General features: G+C 41.2%; 1 protein-coding gene across 1 annotated transcript in view; it reads right to left on the reverse strand.

Moving 5' to 3' along the window:
- Positions 1 to 11,056: 11,056 nt before the first annotated feature.
- Positions 11,057 to 17,476, reverse strand: part of LOC131879518 (uncharacterized) — a 42,889-nt gene continuing 36,469 nt past the window's right edge. The window contains exon 24 of the mRNA XM_059225868.1: positions 11,057 to 11,379. Within this exon, the coding sequence (XP_059081851.1) occupies positions 11,114 to 11,379 (266 nt within the window). The 3' untranslated portion in view covers positions 11,057 to 11,113. The remainder of the gene's footprint in view (positions 11,380 to 17,476) is intronic.

A 17,476-nucleotide genomic window follows, 5' to 3' on the forward strand; every position in this document is an offset into this window, starting at 1 on the left:
GATAAATGAACTGTACACTCTTGGAGATCTCCAATATGACTGACTGGACTTCGCGTCCAGCCACTTTATTTGTATCAAGGAGTACTACAGACATGGAGAAGGACAGTGTGCATCGGGCAGAAACGAAAGGGCAATGTACGTGTATTGTACAAAAACGTGAGTTTTGTAGGTCAGTTCATATTAATCCACTAATTAATGTTACTTTTATCTCCTTTTTAAACAATGAAGGAGCCCGAGAAAGAAGAGAAGTGGACTTCATTGTTCGAACTAGACTGGATTCTCAAGGGCTTGAAGGTGCTCTCAAAACGCACATAAGCCTTTGCGGTCACTAGCATTGACCTTAAATCCTGGATTGAGACAAAGCTCATGTATGCTTTTGAAGACGTACAGTATCAGACACCTTTCATACCATCTCTGAACACTGTCCAGTCCCAACATGCTTAAACTCTCCCAATACAAAGGCTCTCTCATTCCTGTGATGTTCCTAAGAAACCTCTTTGGACTTGTTCGACCTTTTACAAACCTGCTGAACTCATTGGAGCCCAAATGGGTGAAGCATATTCAAGATGTGGTTGAACAATCGACTTTACAGAGTTAGCATCGTGATACTATCTCTGGACTCAAACGTGCGATGTATCCAACCACATGTTTGAAAAGCTTTGCCCACCTTCACTGGATATGCTCATCGAACTTTCCATTATTATGGAGGGCTACACCTAAATCTTTCTTAGATGAGACCTGAGAATATCTTTACCTCCATTATCCACAAGTGGAGTATTCAAAGGAGTGGATTCTTTCTAGGTCAGCATAAGAAAAGAGACTGGCAGTAATTCGAAGCTTTTGAAGCGGGGCAACGAATATTACAAAAAACAGGGGCCATAAGATGGAGTTTTGGCGAACACCTGACTTGATATCCTTTATGTCACTAAGGGATCCCTCAACCTTAACCAATTGCTTCCTAGCAGAAGTGAAACTTCTAAACCAATTGAGAACCTTGCCTTGGATCCCAATCTCATGGAGCCTGAGAAGTCAAGCAAGGAAAATAATCTGGTCGTTCCAGAGAGAGTGACAAGGAAAGAACGGAGTTTAGATGATTTTGGGCAAGTTCTGTCTAAATTGTAAGGCTTTAGTATACCTATGAAGACGAACCTCCTTTTTGTAATATTCGTTGCCCCAAAGAAGAGAGACTGGCAGTAATTCAAAGCTTTTGAAGTGGGGCAACGAATATTACAAAAAATTACATCATATAGGTCACTAACGGATCTTAATCATTTGCTTCCTGTCCTGATGAAGCTTCTTATCCAATTGAGAACCTTGCCTTGGATCCCAATGTCAGGAAGTATATTCAACAAAAGGCCATGATCTACTTTATCAAAGGCCTTGGCAAAATCAAGACAGGCAACATCAATTGACTCATGTCATTCCAGTCCTCAATGACCTTCTCTAAATGCTCAATCAGTTGGGTAACCGTGCTAAAGTGTGCTTGGAACCCATGCTGGCTAGGGGGAAGGATTTCATTGACTTCAAGAAATTCAACAAGTTTGGACTTCATGATCTTGTCAAACACCTTCGCACCATTCGAAGTGAGATAAATCGGCCTACAGTTACTGGGGAGCGACCTATCTCCCCCTTTAAAGATTATATAAAAAATTATAGGTAGAATTTCTAAAATTGTTTTCAAATGGTCAGTGTACTGAACCAGTTCAATGTTTGATTCTTTGTTTTTTTAAATTTTGAACCAAGAGATAATTGTCTGGTGTTGATGTTCTTGTTGAACAGCTCTTGCACCTTATCATTTCTGAAACATAGCAAACTAGAAGAATTAGCACAAACTTCTGCCAGATTTTCAAATTGTCATCAACCAGAATGGACGGAGTATGTTCAATATGACTTTAAAAATCAAATGCTTTTCATAATCAAAAGGCCAAAAACCATGAAATTCATACCCATCATTCATATGAGTTTGATAATGGTTCGACAAAATGGTAATGAGGTCGACCCAAGGGCAGGCCATCAAGTAGTAGTCACACACAATGATTTAAAAGCCGATTCACTTCAGATTTCGTAGGGTCAGAGCACCGTCACTTCAAATTTAGCCCTTTCAATGTCATGTAGCTGTTGATTGTTAGGGTGACTAAGTGTCCATGGTAGAGCAGTCCTTGACTGCATCTAAATCATACTACACCTCCCCTGAGATAGATACATTTATACATCTCACAGCAATGGACAAGAATGAAAGGGAATGGAACTCGGCATAGTGAACTCAGGGCAATGACAAATCACGGATTGTAAATATTTCTCCCCTCAATCCAAAGTTTTAGACGCGACTTGCAACCCGCAAATGAATACGCAAATGGTGGAACTAAATGATGCTAATAAAAGCAAGCATAAGCTATAACGATGAGCAGAATAACATGAACAGAGTAGCTTACAAATAGTTGGGGCTCTTAGGGAAATCCTTCGATATTCCGCTCTAGCAGTCTTTACTTTAACTGACCGAACATTACCATCAGTACTGGGGAACATTTCCAATATCCGTCCAAGAGGCCATTGGCGTCTTGGGTTGCCCTCAATTACCACGAGAACCAAATCATTCACCTTCAGGTTCTCTTTTTTCTTCTTCCATTTGCTGCGGGTAAGGAGTTGCGACAGGTATTCTCTTGACCACCTTTTCCAGAATAGATCCGCCATAAATTGAATCTGTCTCCAACGTTTCTTGGCATATTGATCGGCCGAAAGGAACAAACCAGGGGGATAGGTTGGACCAACTTGTTGAAGAAATAAATGATTTGGAGTCAAAGGGGCAAGATCACACAAATCATCAGAAATGGGCGTGAGAGGCCTACTATTTAAAATTGATTCCACTTCACACATTAGAGTATTGAGGTTTTCATCTGTCAAGTTTCTCTTGTTTTCACACATCAATCCATTCATCACCTTCCATATACTTCGGATTTCACATTCCCAGAAGCCGCCAAAATGATGGGCATAAGGAGGGTTAAAAATCCACTCGATGCACTTTACTTGTCCTCTCCGAATGACAAATCTTCTTAGAGCTTGGAGAAAGGAATCCGTAGACTTATCGAAAACTAGTTCTAGATGCATGGCACGGCTTGCCAAACAGGTAAAAATGAGTCCATAGCGATCCACAAAGACCGTCCCACGAATGACCTTGAATAGGCCGAAAAGATTTATACCAGTATTTGTAAATAGTGGATGATTTCCCAACAATCGGGCTTCTGGGAGATCGGACATCACTTGCTCTTCCACCTTTCCTTGGTATCGACGACATGGAACGCAATCACGCAAGATACCTTATATGATGGGACCCTCGTCAATAATCCGGTACGATTCTCTCAACTTGCTAGAGACAAACTGTCGGCGTAGATGACCAACCAATTCATGGGCATTGCGGACGAGGAGCACAGTTACGTGAGATCGATGAAAAAGAATTGGGTGGCACTGATCATAACTCAAGGAGGAATTCGTCAACCTTCCACCCACACGAATGACTCCACCAGTGTCGATAAAAGGGGAAAACTTTCGTAATGGTGATCCTTTTGGAAGAATTTGTGAGAAGAATATTTGTGGTTTCAGGTAGATGCGTAACTGCATTTGCAATGAAATTAAAAGGTTATGAAGGTAAATCATTAGAAAGGTCAGAGCATTCAAGCTCGAAGGTGAGTACAACCAACACTTGCTATTGTTTCCCCTAATGAGCCCAAAGGTCAAAGAACAATGCTCTGATTCGAACATCTGAGTCCATGTTATTTTTGGCCAGCGCCTCGACTCATTGCGGAGATACATTGAAAGGGGGACTTCTCAAGACACTGGACGTGACACTATTGGAGGCTTTTAAATCTAGCATTACTGCGTTCCCATTGAATTTATGGATTTATGTGGAAAAGACTTTGTCTACGGCATGCACCGGAGCAGCATGTGTTAACAATTCACAATTTCTCCAAGAAGATGGTTCCATGTTATTAGCCGTTCCACCAGGTATCAACGTTGACTTGGCAGCCACATCCAGTTGCGTAAAACTGACCATTGCCAAAGGGGATCCCAAATTTGACGTAACTTCAGAGCCGTGTTCCAACAATTTGAGAGTTGTTTGTCAGATATGATTTAAGCTGACTTTAACTTGTCTGGAAGTACAATTACTGATAAATACCAATTAGGTGTCCTTGATAAAGCAAGACTTTGCTCCAAATGTAATCAGTTAATAGGTAATTGATAACAGTATTATAATAATAGTCAATATTTTTTTGCCAATAATATTATTTGAAGAAAATTGTTTCAGGAACATATTGATCAAATTTCAAGTCATTTGGTGAACCTGTTATGAAACTATGGTTCTCATTCTGGGAATGTCCCTCAAACCCAAAGCTAGGCATTTATGCATATTGTACCTCTGATCTACAAATTGTTCTTTAAACTCATATAAATGCTTCATAATCGTGGAATATTTTTTCTCAACAACTATGACTTTTTTATTAAACTATTTTGGCTGAATTTGCTAAAACCAAGTTTATTGGAGTCCAAAATTCAAATTGAAAGCTAGTGGACTGGACTTAAGTGTGGACTGGATTCTGTGTTCCTTAAATAATGCCTGCCTTTTATGTAAACTCCCTAATAAGTAGAAATTTAAACTCTTCTCAAAGAGTGATCCTTTTTTCACCAATGCCTGATGTTTATTTTGTCAAATGAGTGGATTGAAACAAAATTATCAGCTATCCGTCCAAAGATATTATAATGTTGTATATATATGTTGATATTTATGTAAATGTACTTTCATTGCCTATTTCATAACGTTCTTTTGTTATTTGTCAGTGTAAGTTCCTCAACAATTGTCAAAATGATTCCTGTTGCTGATTATCTTTCTATGAATGTTTGTGAGCAAGCTTTGCGCAATACTTCGCTGATTTTTAAGACAATTTGATGGCCTCTGATTAATATGTTGTTCATGGTTATTTCATTCATTCATTTGAATTTTCAAATGAATGCAAAAATGTTTGGTAAATGAACAAAGTTATATATCAAACAGCTTTTTATTTACCAAAACCACTGAAATGCACAATACATAATAATACCATGTAATTGTAAATTGTGGTAAATATTCACTGCGTTGCAAATAAAACATAAATCTAAAAACTCATACATAATCGAAAGTTATAAATTACCTGGATATTTTTAATGTGCTTTTGACTTGTACAATGCTGCTGAAATTCGCTTTTACATTCCCAAGAGAACTGTTCTTCGCATACCTTACAGAAGAGTCGTAGGTTATGCAATAACTTGAATGGGTACTCGTCCTTTGTATTGACATCCTTTATCCATTGAGTTTGGCATCTCGGTTGGCACACTTTTGAGGCATTTCTTTATTTTTCTTGTGTGGAGCCAGAATAGTTGGAGCCAGTCAGCCAGCCCAGAGAGCAGCCTGCCTTGGCCTGCTTAGCCCTGCTGAATTTTTCTTTGAATTGTCAACATTAAAATAGTGTTGCCATATCCGTATTTCAAAACAAAATTAGGTTGCTTCAAACGCAACAAATCTAACCCCCACGTAATGAAATCACTTTGCGAATATTTCTAGCGCTATTTTATAAATATCATTTATCAAAATGATTATTCTATTAGCAAATTTAAATGCAAGCCTTTGCCTTTTCCAAATGCTATTTATAAATGGGGTTTTAAAATGTATTAAAAATGACATCTGTAATTGCAAGCCTTTCAGATCCTAGCACACTAGCCCTGCCCAAGCCTTTACAACCATAAGCAATGGCTTTTGTTTAAAAAAATCTACTTAAATGTCACGAAAATAGCAAAATATGTCCTTTTTCAACGAAAATCCCGAAATATGTCTTTTAGGCCGAAAAGTGGCAAAATATGTGAAATATGATGTGTCTATGTGATGACATACTTTTTCGCCCTCTGGTGATTACATACCAGCATGCTTTGCCAAGGACCGTCTTCGTCTCGACACAGAGGCGTTCAATTTGAGGAAAGAGGCTCCTCGTACCAGAACAAAGCTGGAATTGGGGTTTCGTGGACCATTGCTCCTGGTCAGAGAGTAGGGCGAATCGACTTATTCAAAGAAAGTATAAAGTTTTGTCCCCTTGTGTTGGTCATTGTCCTTCTTTTGTCCGTTGGATTTTTAGTTTCCATAAGCATGTCTTCCGACAAATATCCATTAATCTCAAATCTTGCTCCCAAGCATCTACTAATTTTGCTGACTGTTCAATTTGAAATCTCTATTTATACTTGTGGTTACGTTGAAATGAAGCTAGAGAGAGCCGTTTTAAACACCCCGTCAATACTATTCATGATCTATCCATTCTTTTTCTCAAATTCTTCCTCTCAGAGCAACACATTGCAAAAAGTGGTGTCAATTACTAAGCACCTAAAAATTGCGAGACCTCCAATTTGGATGGGATGTATTTATACTTGGCGCAGAGTTGGGTTTAGACGATGATGATCTGAGCGGGGGGTAATCAGGTATCAAATTTCAACGATCTAGGACACGTAAAAACTTTGAAGAGTATGAAGAGCTAGTGTCTCTAAATGTGAGGTCTATTATTGCCAATGAAGACAAGATCAGAGACCTTGTTCCTGAACAAGCACCAGAGATTTTGGCGATTCAGGAAATGTGGCAATTCTCTAGGATTCAACTGAAATTCAATGGATACGACTTGATAGGAATTGAACGAACAGACGGGAGACAGGGAGGTGGAGTGGCATTTTTGATTAAATCAAACCACAAATATAGCCAACCTAAAAACCTTGTATTAATGGATGAAGATTGTGAGGTAATAGGAATTGAATTAGGAAAAAGAGTCTTCCTCTCTGTTTACATCCCACCACGTGCTGACTTTAACCGAGCTTTCCACAAAGTAAATGATATTCTAGCAAACACTAGGGGAAAATCAGTCTTTCTTTGTGGAGATCAGAACATTGCTTTGCTGAAAACATCTAAGACTCTTACAGACCTCATTGGCCTTTTAGGACACTTTAGTTTATCACCCCTGATCAATGATGCGACAAGGATTACAGCACACTTCCTCCCTTTAATAGACAATATTTTCACTAACTGTTCAGAGTTATTGTCATCTGGAATACTTCAATGTGACGTTATTGATCACTTTGCAACTTTACTTCAATAATCATGAAATCAGTAATAAGTAAGACTCTGTCCAAGGAAATAGAAATTAGGGACACACGAAAACCTAATCTAAAAAGACTTACAAAGATTTATTGTAAGTCAAGGACTGGGTGTTAGATATGGAAAACCCCAAGCAGGCATTTAACAGTTTTGACACAATGTTTTCTCAGATATTTGATATAGCTTGTCCAATAGTAAAAAGACGATGTAATAAAGAGAACACAAAACAAAATGCTTGGATGACGGGGACTACTGATGACGTCACGAAAACAGAAAGATAAACTCTTAAATAAATTCAGAAAACATCCTAATATAGAGTCAAAAAACACCTATGATAGTTACGCTAAATTATATTACAAGCTGGTGCGGTTAGCCAAAGAGATACATTGGAAGAACTTTTTTAAAGTGAATCAAAAAAATTGAAGACCCTCTGGAAGGGTGGAAATGAACTAATGGGTAACACGACAAAATCACAACCAGTTTCTTTTAATCTCAAATCAAACAAAGAAAACCAAATCACATCTGATCCAAAAGAAGTTGGGACAATATTTAACAACTATTTCGCAAACATAGGTTTAACTTTAAACGGAAATTTTCCCTCTCATAACGCAGAGCTCATGGGCGGATTAGGACCCAAAAAGTCGAGAAATTTTATTTTCAAATGGGTAAAGGTAAAGAAATAAAGGCGGTGATAAATGAGCTCAAGTCGAAAAACAGTTCAGGAATGGACGGTCTATCAAACCGAATTCTAAAACATATAGCTTCAGCTTTAATAGTGCCGTTGACGAGGTTAGTGAACATCTCTTTTGTGTCAGGATACATACCAACAGAATGGAAAACTGCAAAAGTCATTCCACTTTTTAAATCAGGTGACAAATCACTGCCTGGAACTACCGTCCTATAAGTCTTTTGGCAAGTTTCTGCAAGGTTTCAGAGGAAATCGTCCATAAACAAATGTATAACTTTTTGGAAGTAGAGGTTCTCCTTTACCCTGGACAGTTTGGTTTTAGGAAGCAACATCACACTATGCATGCAGTTCAAAAATTTCTACAAAAAATTTCTGCTAATCTCTGCGACAAAATGGCACTTATTTTATTTCTGAACCTCAAAAAAGCTTTTGATTGCGTTGATCATGGTATATTGATAAAAAAAACTGGAGTATTACGGATTCCGCGGTAGGTCCATAGTTTGGTTCAAAAACTACCTTTCTAAGAGGTACCAGTATGTCGAGGTGAATAATGTTAGGTCCTTGAAACTGAAAGACAAATGTGGGGTTCCCCAAGGCAGCATCCTTGGAACTCTCTTATTTCTGATCTATATGAACGACATGCCTCAGCCTAGCAATTTGAAATGCATTATGTTTGCTGATGATACGACCCTTCAATGTTTTGAAAGCCAACCTGATAAACTAGAGGAGAAAACAAATGTTCAACTGGAACGTATCTTTCAATGGTTAGAAATAAATAAATTAACTTTAAACATAGATAAATCTAAATTCATGGTTATCAAGCACAAAAATTGTAATTTTGACTTCAAAATTAATATAAATGGACGTAGGTTAGAGGAGGTGGGTTCTATCACTTCCAATGAAAAGCCCATACGATTTCTGGGAATGCAACTCGATAGCAAACTCAACTGGCACTGTCACATTGAGAGTGTAGCAAATAAAATTTGAAAAATTCTTTTCAGTCTGAACGGAATTCGCAAGTCGGTGCCGAAAACTGTAAAGAATCAACTTTATAATGGACTTATCCGAAGTGTCTTGGAGTACGGTATTGCATTTTATGGTACGAAAGCACGAAACTGAAGATCTTGTCCATACTCCAGAAAAAAGCTATAGGCTGGATAAATAATGCGAGGTGGTTTTCTCACACTGAATCTTTGTTTCATGAGCTCAAGCTCCTAAAATTGCAAGATTTGCGCACGCTTAAAATCGTTCAAGTGATGAGGCAGTCGTGCTCGCAAGAACTTCCACCATGTATCAATATTTTCAAATGGAAAAATAATCCTCGGCTTGGCGGTTGGAGATCAATTACTCCAATTGCCAAGCCGGGACTTTCACAAAGACTACCGAACTTTGCTTTTCCAAACGAGTGGAATAATTTCAACCCTCCAGACATCGAAGTAACCAGAATTAAGTTCACAAAACAATTAGAGATATCTCTTACAGAAGTACTCTATTGCTCCTTGCATACTCAAGAATTGCTATGTATGCCAACAAAAATCCTACGAAATGATTTTAATTTTTCTCTTTATTACGATTATCAGCCGCTCAATCTCATCAAAACACTCCATGCACCAAATACAATTCTAAACTGATTAATTTTCCTCCCATTCCTGAAGTCGTTTCGCATTATCTAATAAATAACAAATTACAACTGAAAATATTTGCTTTGCTCTGTTTTTCATGTTTTTTTCTGTATCTTTTTGTTGGTCCCTTCTTTTCTTATAAATTCGAACAGATAAGATTTTTTACAAGCCTTTCAATTTCATTTTGCATTTCTTCCAACTCACGTTATCATGTTGCAGCTTGGCCTCTGTAACATTATTGACTATCTATGTCATGTCTTCTTTAATTTGCCCAGGTCCTGGTGAAAACAAGCTTTTGCTTACCCAGAACCTGAGGAATTACATGATCAAAATTTTTTGATATATCAAGATGCTAACTCAAAGATTAAATGCCGACATTATCCAATCATGATCAAAGTGTTCCTGAAATAAATCTATTATCTAATATTAAGAAGGTTGTGGACGGTATTTTGGTCCATGGGTCAGCGTTTGACCAGATGTACCAAATTGTCCGTTCCGTTTTGATGCGGTGTCGTCAACGCCAGATAACTCTATTGCCGAGGAAATTAGTTTTATCGTCGGTGATTTGGGAATACACTGTAGCCCTATGGGATGAAATTCGAGTTCGGACGAATTCAATATTCGGACAGATGCAGCCGTCGCCGGTTTGGTATGGCTGATGAAAATCGTGGACGACATGCTTTTGGTTTGTTTTTTCACGGACTTTTCTAACCGCTACAGGGAATGTAATCCCCAGTACTATTAAAATGAAAGGTTATAATTCGTCTATTTATTACCTTCAATATTTATATGATATTTGATCTACCAACGAATTTGAGTTGGCAGACCGAGAACGGAGGTTGATCTGGAATGCTATCTAAAAATTTGTCCCAGTTTCACTTGAAAGGTGCAACCAGATCAACAAGGCCTACGTATTCCCTACGAATATTAGAGGGAAGCAAATTAAACAATGAAGGAGCCCGAGAAAGAAGAGAAGTGGACTTCATTGTTCGAACTAGCCTGGATTCTTGAGGGCTTGAAGGTGCTCTCAAAACGCACATTAAGCCTCTGCGGTTACTGTGAAGCAAATTGGAATTAGGGGGCCCAAGAAAGATGAGGGGATGGCTGTAGTGTTCGTACTAACCGCCACTCTTGAGCTCTTGATCTTGCTTGCACTCACTCACTCTTGATGGTCAGAAGAAAAAAATAAGAACAACCTTTGACATTAAAGTTCATGATATAAATTAGAGATCCCAAAGTTTTCCCCATATACCAAATACTTTTTTACATTGAGGGGATAATGACATCCAAATTGGCCCTCTGATGTAATGAAGGGCCTTTAAGAACCCATTTTAGGCTGATGAACTGAGATCTATGGCTCTTTTGGTTAGGGTTGGTCAAGTTGTTGTTTGATTGCTTCAAAATGCGCTTCTTTAGTGCCAAATCTATTTTCTAAAATTATACTCATTTTAATTTCCTGATTAAAAAACAGTCATAAAAATCTGGAAGCTTGCATTTAGTGTGCCAAATAGCATTCGATAATTGCCATTTTTGCCTTTTTATAGCATATTTTCAATTCTTTTTGTCCTCCATATTTGTACCTTCTTTCAGTTCTAAACATTTCACTTTGTATTTATTGTGCATTTAAGTATCAAACCGTTTTCTTCTTCATGAACATTCAAATTGGCATATGGTAGAGAATTGACTGGCACAATCTATGGCACTGAAAAGAGCCAAAGACAATCGGTCCAAGACATCCAACCTGATTCTGTGGCAAGTTTTTGGTTCAACTTCTCCTCGGAAAGAAAAGCCAAGATCCTCGTAAGCAAAGAATGTTCCATCGGCCCATTCAATATTATTATTGTTACAAGTGTCTCGAAAGCATGACACACCATCCAGATTCTGCAACGATGTCCACATTTCAAAGATGGGTACTGAAATGGAAACCAAATTGAAAGAGCATGAAGTCGTTACAAATACCCTATTTTGGTTGGGTGCAAAATCGTCTCAGCTCTTCGAAGGTTCGTTGATTTGAACAAAGGAATACTTCCCTATTTGTGTTGGTCATTGATGTATGTAGAGGGTACATCAAATAAACCTGGAAATCTATCAATTTCGAAACATTGCAGCACGGACCAATGAGTAATGACAGAGTTGAAAGAAATTAATGGCCACTTTGGTGCCTTCTGAAAATGTTTCTTCAGACTAAAATGTCTGCTTGAACAAATTGAATCTAAGTTGTCATTGGCAAGGGAAAACTTCAGGGCCGGTACTCCAAGTTCAATTAAAACAACTGGCTAGAAAAAGTGGTATTCCAAATTCGAACTTCAGTTCGTAAGATGGAAACATCAAAGGTCGATGGCCAAAAACTTCATCATAGTACGCTTTCACGGTACTGCACGTTTTCAATAGCATTTATGAGGTTTGTCCCATCACGGGTTTGGGTCAATTGTAGTGCCCGCACAGGCTTTACGTGCGTTTTGAGAACACCTTCAAGCCCTCGCGAATCCAGAACAAGGGAATCCAACTCTCTTTTTCTCGGGCTCCTTCATTGCTCAATTTCCTCCCCTGAAATATTCGTATCGTAGGGAGTATGAAGGCGTTGATCCAGTAGCACGATTTAAGTCAGATGTGGGCAAATTTTTGATCAAAATTCCTGCTCAACCCTCTGTTCAAGGGCTAGGCAGATCCGCCAACTCTATTTCATTGGGGAATTAGATAGATGCATTAAGAATATGTATTACATAGTCGTGCGTCATCAGTTGTTGACCCAATAAATGAAATGAAACAGCTCGAGATGTATAACATTACTAACTGGACTTAGCGTTTAGCCACTTTATTTCTGACGTACAGGAAAGAAACCAAATTACGCTGTACCTCCCTAGAGATGGATACTAGTATATATCTTGCAAAATACGCAAAAATGGGCAAGAATGGCATTCTTAGACTAGTACACTCAGGGCACGGACAAATCGCAAATGATCTTGCTGGTTGAGGGGCGGCCAGCCGAGGAGGAGGATGGAAGCTCCACCAGTTGAGATGGAATTGGGTGTGGTGGGCGCAGGCCTTTACATAGCCCAGATTTGCAATTTCATTAGCCGGCCATGAAGTCCGCGGAGCAAAGGAGTTCCCAAGCAACAGCATTGGGAATGCTCCACGAGCCTCCACACTTCACAACCTTGACTACAATTTTCGCCAAACTGTTACAGCAAAGATTGTAGGGGCTGGAGAGCTCGTGCAATAAGTTCGGTTCATAGCAAAACTCAGCGAATTTCCCCAAGAACTGAGGCCATTCGTCAGACTGGATAACCCAGGGAACCCCCCCCGCACAAAACCATTGGAGTAGCGCTCCTGTGACGGTGGCAGTGACCGTCGACCACAGTCACTGGCCAAAGGGGAATCCCGAATAGCGGTCCACCATCACCAGTCAGTTTTGGCCCCTGAAGCCTGGAACCGCAGGATGCGCTCATTTGAGAACTCCAGGAGCTACTTGTTAAATCCCCCAAGGAGGGACTGGGGTACCGTATTGGTAGGGCATCCGCTTTCCAATGTGCGAATCCTGGTTTGTTCCCAGGCTTGCCAAGTCCAAGCTTCTTTGCGGTATTAAATTACAGCATGAGTTACTGCTTTAACATCTTAAATGGGCGAACCTGCCGTCGTTCCCGAGGGTGAGGTAATAACTAGGTAATGTTGGCTGTGACGATGAAGCGGGAATATCCCTGAATTGGGGCACCCAAAGTCGGATGGCTGGCCGAGCAAGAGAGCTGCCATTTGACTTCGTAACAAACAAACAAACAAAACAAAATACCCAAGGAGGGGCTTATGATCCCCCTCAGGTCGCATGACGACTTCTCTATTGCCCATACAATAGCTAAACACTCTAGTTCAATGGTTGCATAGTTTCGTTGGCACTTCGTCAAACTTCAAGAGCCAAACCTGTTCAAACATATTTTGCCTGCAGGGTCAAACTGCATCGGGGCAAAGCCTATGTATGTCAAACAACCGCAACTCATCCGTGAGCAGCATTGTGGGTAGTGCTGGGTCAAACGCCCTGACCATCATCTCAAATGTGAGAACTTTCTTTAACACCTCAAACTCGGCTTGGTGAAAGGGGAGCATGATGTCTGCAATGTCTTTTTTTAGCAGCACCTGCATGAGCACCAACATGAGGGACGCATGTGAGATAAAGTGCCCCAGTTGATTAATGAAGTCCAGCTATCCTCGGAGCTCAGTGGTGGTCTTGGGGGTGGGGAACTCGGCCACAGTCGCCACCTTCTCTGGATTAGGCCGGACCCCGTCCCCAGACACAAAAACCCACAAATTCAATACTTTGGCCCCCCTGTAACTTGCTCAAGGAGGTCTTGCAGCCAGCCTGAACACACCGCCTCAGAACCTCTTCCAGGTGCACAAACAGGGTCTTCAGATTGGGGGCCAGGACCAACAATCTTCTACAATCTTCAGCAGCCAGGGATGGCCCTTTACCACTTTATCCGTCCGGCAGCAAAATTCGTCAGATGAGGTATTGAGGCCTTTTGGGGACCCCAAATAGCGGTACCTGCCAGAAGGTAAGAGGAAAGTTGTAAGCTTGGAAGATTCCTCATCCAAGGGTATCTGGAAGTAACCATGGATGGTGTTGATCTAGGCAAAGTACCTGCAGGTGGGGTTGATCATTTTGATGAGATCCGCAACGGCCGTAAATGGGTGTACAGTGCGGATCATTGCCTCATTGAGTCGCCGGTAATCTGTTACCACCGCAACTTCTTGCCCCCAAGTTCGGGGACAAAGTGTGCCACCTAACACCATTCTATAGACTCTGTTTCCGGCTTGAGCACGCCGGATGTGAGTAACTCATTGATGAGTCGGGCCATCATCCCCTCAACGCTGAGTGGGCGAATATTGGAGTCCAGACAAAGGTGAATGCGCATCTTAAGGCCCTTCATCACTCCAGCCGCCTCATCCGGCGTTGTCCTCAACATGTTGGCCAACTTGATTTTGACTGCCTCAAGTATAGATGGGATGTCGGATGAGGCATGTTTTGCTTTTGTCATCCAGGCCTCAGCAGACCTCACAGCAAGCTTAGCAGGGTGCCTGACCACAATAGGCGGGTAGCTTTTAGTCATCATCTGACTACTATGACTATTGCTATTACTAGTAATAGTTCTAGCCGGCAGAATGCGATTCGCCACCCTGATGCTGCTCTGTAGAAATTGTGAGAATTTTTTGGGAGAACCCCGCGCTCTCTGAGTTGATACCATGAGACCAGGATTTTGATGTGGAGATTGGCCAAGACAATGGCATCAATGATGACGGTGACGTCACTGAGTGTGACTTTCAGCTTCAGGGTCCTGGCTCAACTTGTAGTCCTGACGATGATGAAACCCCTGGTGTTGGACCACATCCACCGTGAGCACGGTCCAAAGTTGTGGTGCCTGTAAAATTGAAGTGGCACAGTGCGGGCCTTCTTAATTGCGACCAACAAGCCCGTGGTGTATGATAGGTATGCCTCAGTCATAGTATCTATCTTGGCCGACCACTCCGGTTCCAATATCGGAAACACTTCAGCCAGCGTCAGGTGCAACTTTGACACCTTGTCACTCTGCGACCGCAATTGACCCAAATCCTAGTCTCACTCTGACTGATGAAGAAACAGAAAATAATTTGTTTTACATGGAGTGACAAAAGTGAACTTAGAAGTAACATTTCCTCAAAACTACGTATGACGCAGTCTAATCACGGACTTCTAGTGATGTGGACTGCAAACAGAAGCAAAAAATTCTTTTCTCCTATAACGTACAAATCGTACTTTATGCCACCAAAAGATTTTGTTGAATAGATGAGCTTTGATAAATATGAGCCCATAACTCTGTTTAAAGAACTCAAGAGAGTTTTGTAGTAAACATTACATAAAATTCGAATTTTCTGCCTGCTCTTGGTCAGCTACGTAAGCTTTTGACAACACAACTTTGAAACGAACTGCTTTACAATTAAATAATGTAAAAGTGGCCTGCCCTTCATTTCAGAGATCTACTTTTCTTTTTTGTTTACTTTCACTCAGAAAGTGTCTCAGAGTTATTATGACCAAGAGTCCTCTGTCTTCTTCTTCTTTTACTTTTTTCATCTTTTATCTTCCTTTCGCTCATTTCTAACGGTTTTTCTCTTAAAACTGAAGGAAGCTTCCAGAATATTTCGCCATTTTTTTGTTCAGGTTCACAGTATTTTCGATTATGTTATATTCTCATGTCTGCCTCCTTTCTCCTTCGCGGTAATCTTGTTCTAGTGGTCCAATAAACCTACACTTGACTTCGAGTAACCAGTGAGATACCATTGCAAGCCTCCGCCGCCTCAATCATACATGGCGCAGTGGAAGTAAACCGTGATATCGGAAGAACATCGCTCCTACTCCGACTTTCCCCGTTGGTTCGGTTGTAATTTGTGACGTCTACGTTGAGGCTTGGTGTTGGGCAAAAGGCAGCCATTGTCTATCAAGGAGTGAGGCTAGACCAAATTCACAACCATGGCGGCCAATTTAGCGTCGGTTCGTACGCATAAAGGTCATTTTACGAGGAGTCGGAGATTTTTGGATGGCAAAGCAGCAGGTGAGGAAATGGTGCGGTCCATTTTCAAAGATCTTCAAAATCGGGTCGAAAAAATTGGGGAAATTTATGATGAGTTGGTCATTGACGACAGCAAGTTGGCATTGGAACAAGAGGACGTTATGGAAGACCTCATGACTCTACTTGGCGTTGCAGCCAATACGACGGCGTCAATCTTGAAACGAGGGGGCCAACCGAGTGGGATGTCCGCAGTGTTCCAATGCCCAGCACCGTCCTGCCGGGTGGCAAGTTATTTACAGCCCCCCATTCTGACACTGGAATCGAGTCCTCCAGAAATGCGGGCGTGGATCGAAAAGTTCCATACTTACTTCGTAGCATCACACATGGAGGTGATGGAACTGAGGGAACAGCGCTCATACTTCTTGGCAAGGATTGAGGGAGAGTTGCTTCTGACCATCACAGGGCGGATCCAGTCTCACTACACCATTGAGGATTGCATTGAGCTCGTGGAACAACGGTTTTTGGAAATATCTCCCCTCTTTGGTAGACGACTTGCCTGGAGGTAATGTGTAAAGAGACCCTCACAAACTCTGACGGATTTTTATCACCAGTTGCGTCAAATTGGAGACAAAGCAGAGCTTGACAAACTCACCGTGGAGGAGCACCACATGTTTGAGCTTATTTTATCTTGCAAACACCAATCAGAGTAGTTTTTGAAATTGCTTGAGATTCCGGATCCAACCTTGGCTGAGGTCTTGAACACGGCGAACTCTTTTGAGGCGGCTCAAGTAATAAGGGACCAGGCCATACCACATCACAATGTAGCAACTGCAGCTCTCGAGTGCAAGGGGTGTGGACGCCTGGGACATCCTCCTCATTGGTGTTCTGTTCGAGACATCACTTGCCACGGATGTGGGAATCCGGGTCATCTTGCATGTTTGTGTCGTCGCCGTCAGGATTGTGGCAGATTGTCCAATATGGGATCAAAAGAGCGATATACCAATGCCGATAGGCAAGATTCTTTTACACGTGGGCGAAGCACTTCTAGGGATAGTGTTTGAGGCCGAGATCGATTTCGAGACGTAACACCACATCATCGTGATCGGGGTCGGTTCAGCAGTTCTCCTGACAAGGTGGCAGTGATAACGGAAGTCGTCGCGGGGTGTTCTTGGGAGCGTCCAACCCTATCACTTAGCTGTGATTTCGGCAATGGTGGAAAGTTAAGTGTGGATGCGATTGCCAATACAGGGGCCACGCGCACTATTATTTCCAGGTATCTAGTCCCATCCAATGTGGGATTGCGTTCCTCGTCAACCAAGTTAATAGCAGCTAATGGGACACCCATAACCAATGATGGTTCTATCACGCTGGAGTTGGCTACCTTGCGTGGGCATGTGGCCAAGGTCTCAGCCATTGTTTCATCGGATATTTGGGGACCCATGTTGGTGGGTTGGAAGGACCTTTTGGCCCTTGATGT

This window comes from Tigriopus californicus, chromosome 4, assembly GCF_007210705.1.
Source record: "Tigriopus californicus strain San Diego chromosome 4, Tcal_SD_v2.1, whole genome shotgun sequence".
In the NCBI taxonomy this organism is placed as follows: Eukaryota; Metazoa; Arthropoda; class Copepoda; order Harpacticoida; family Harpacticidae; genus Tigriopus; species Tigriopus californicus.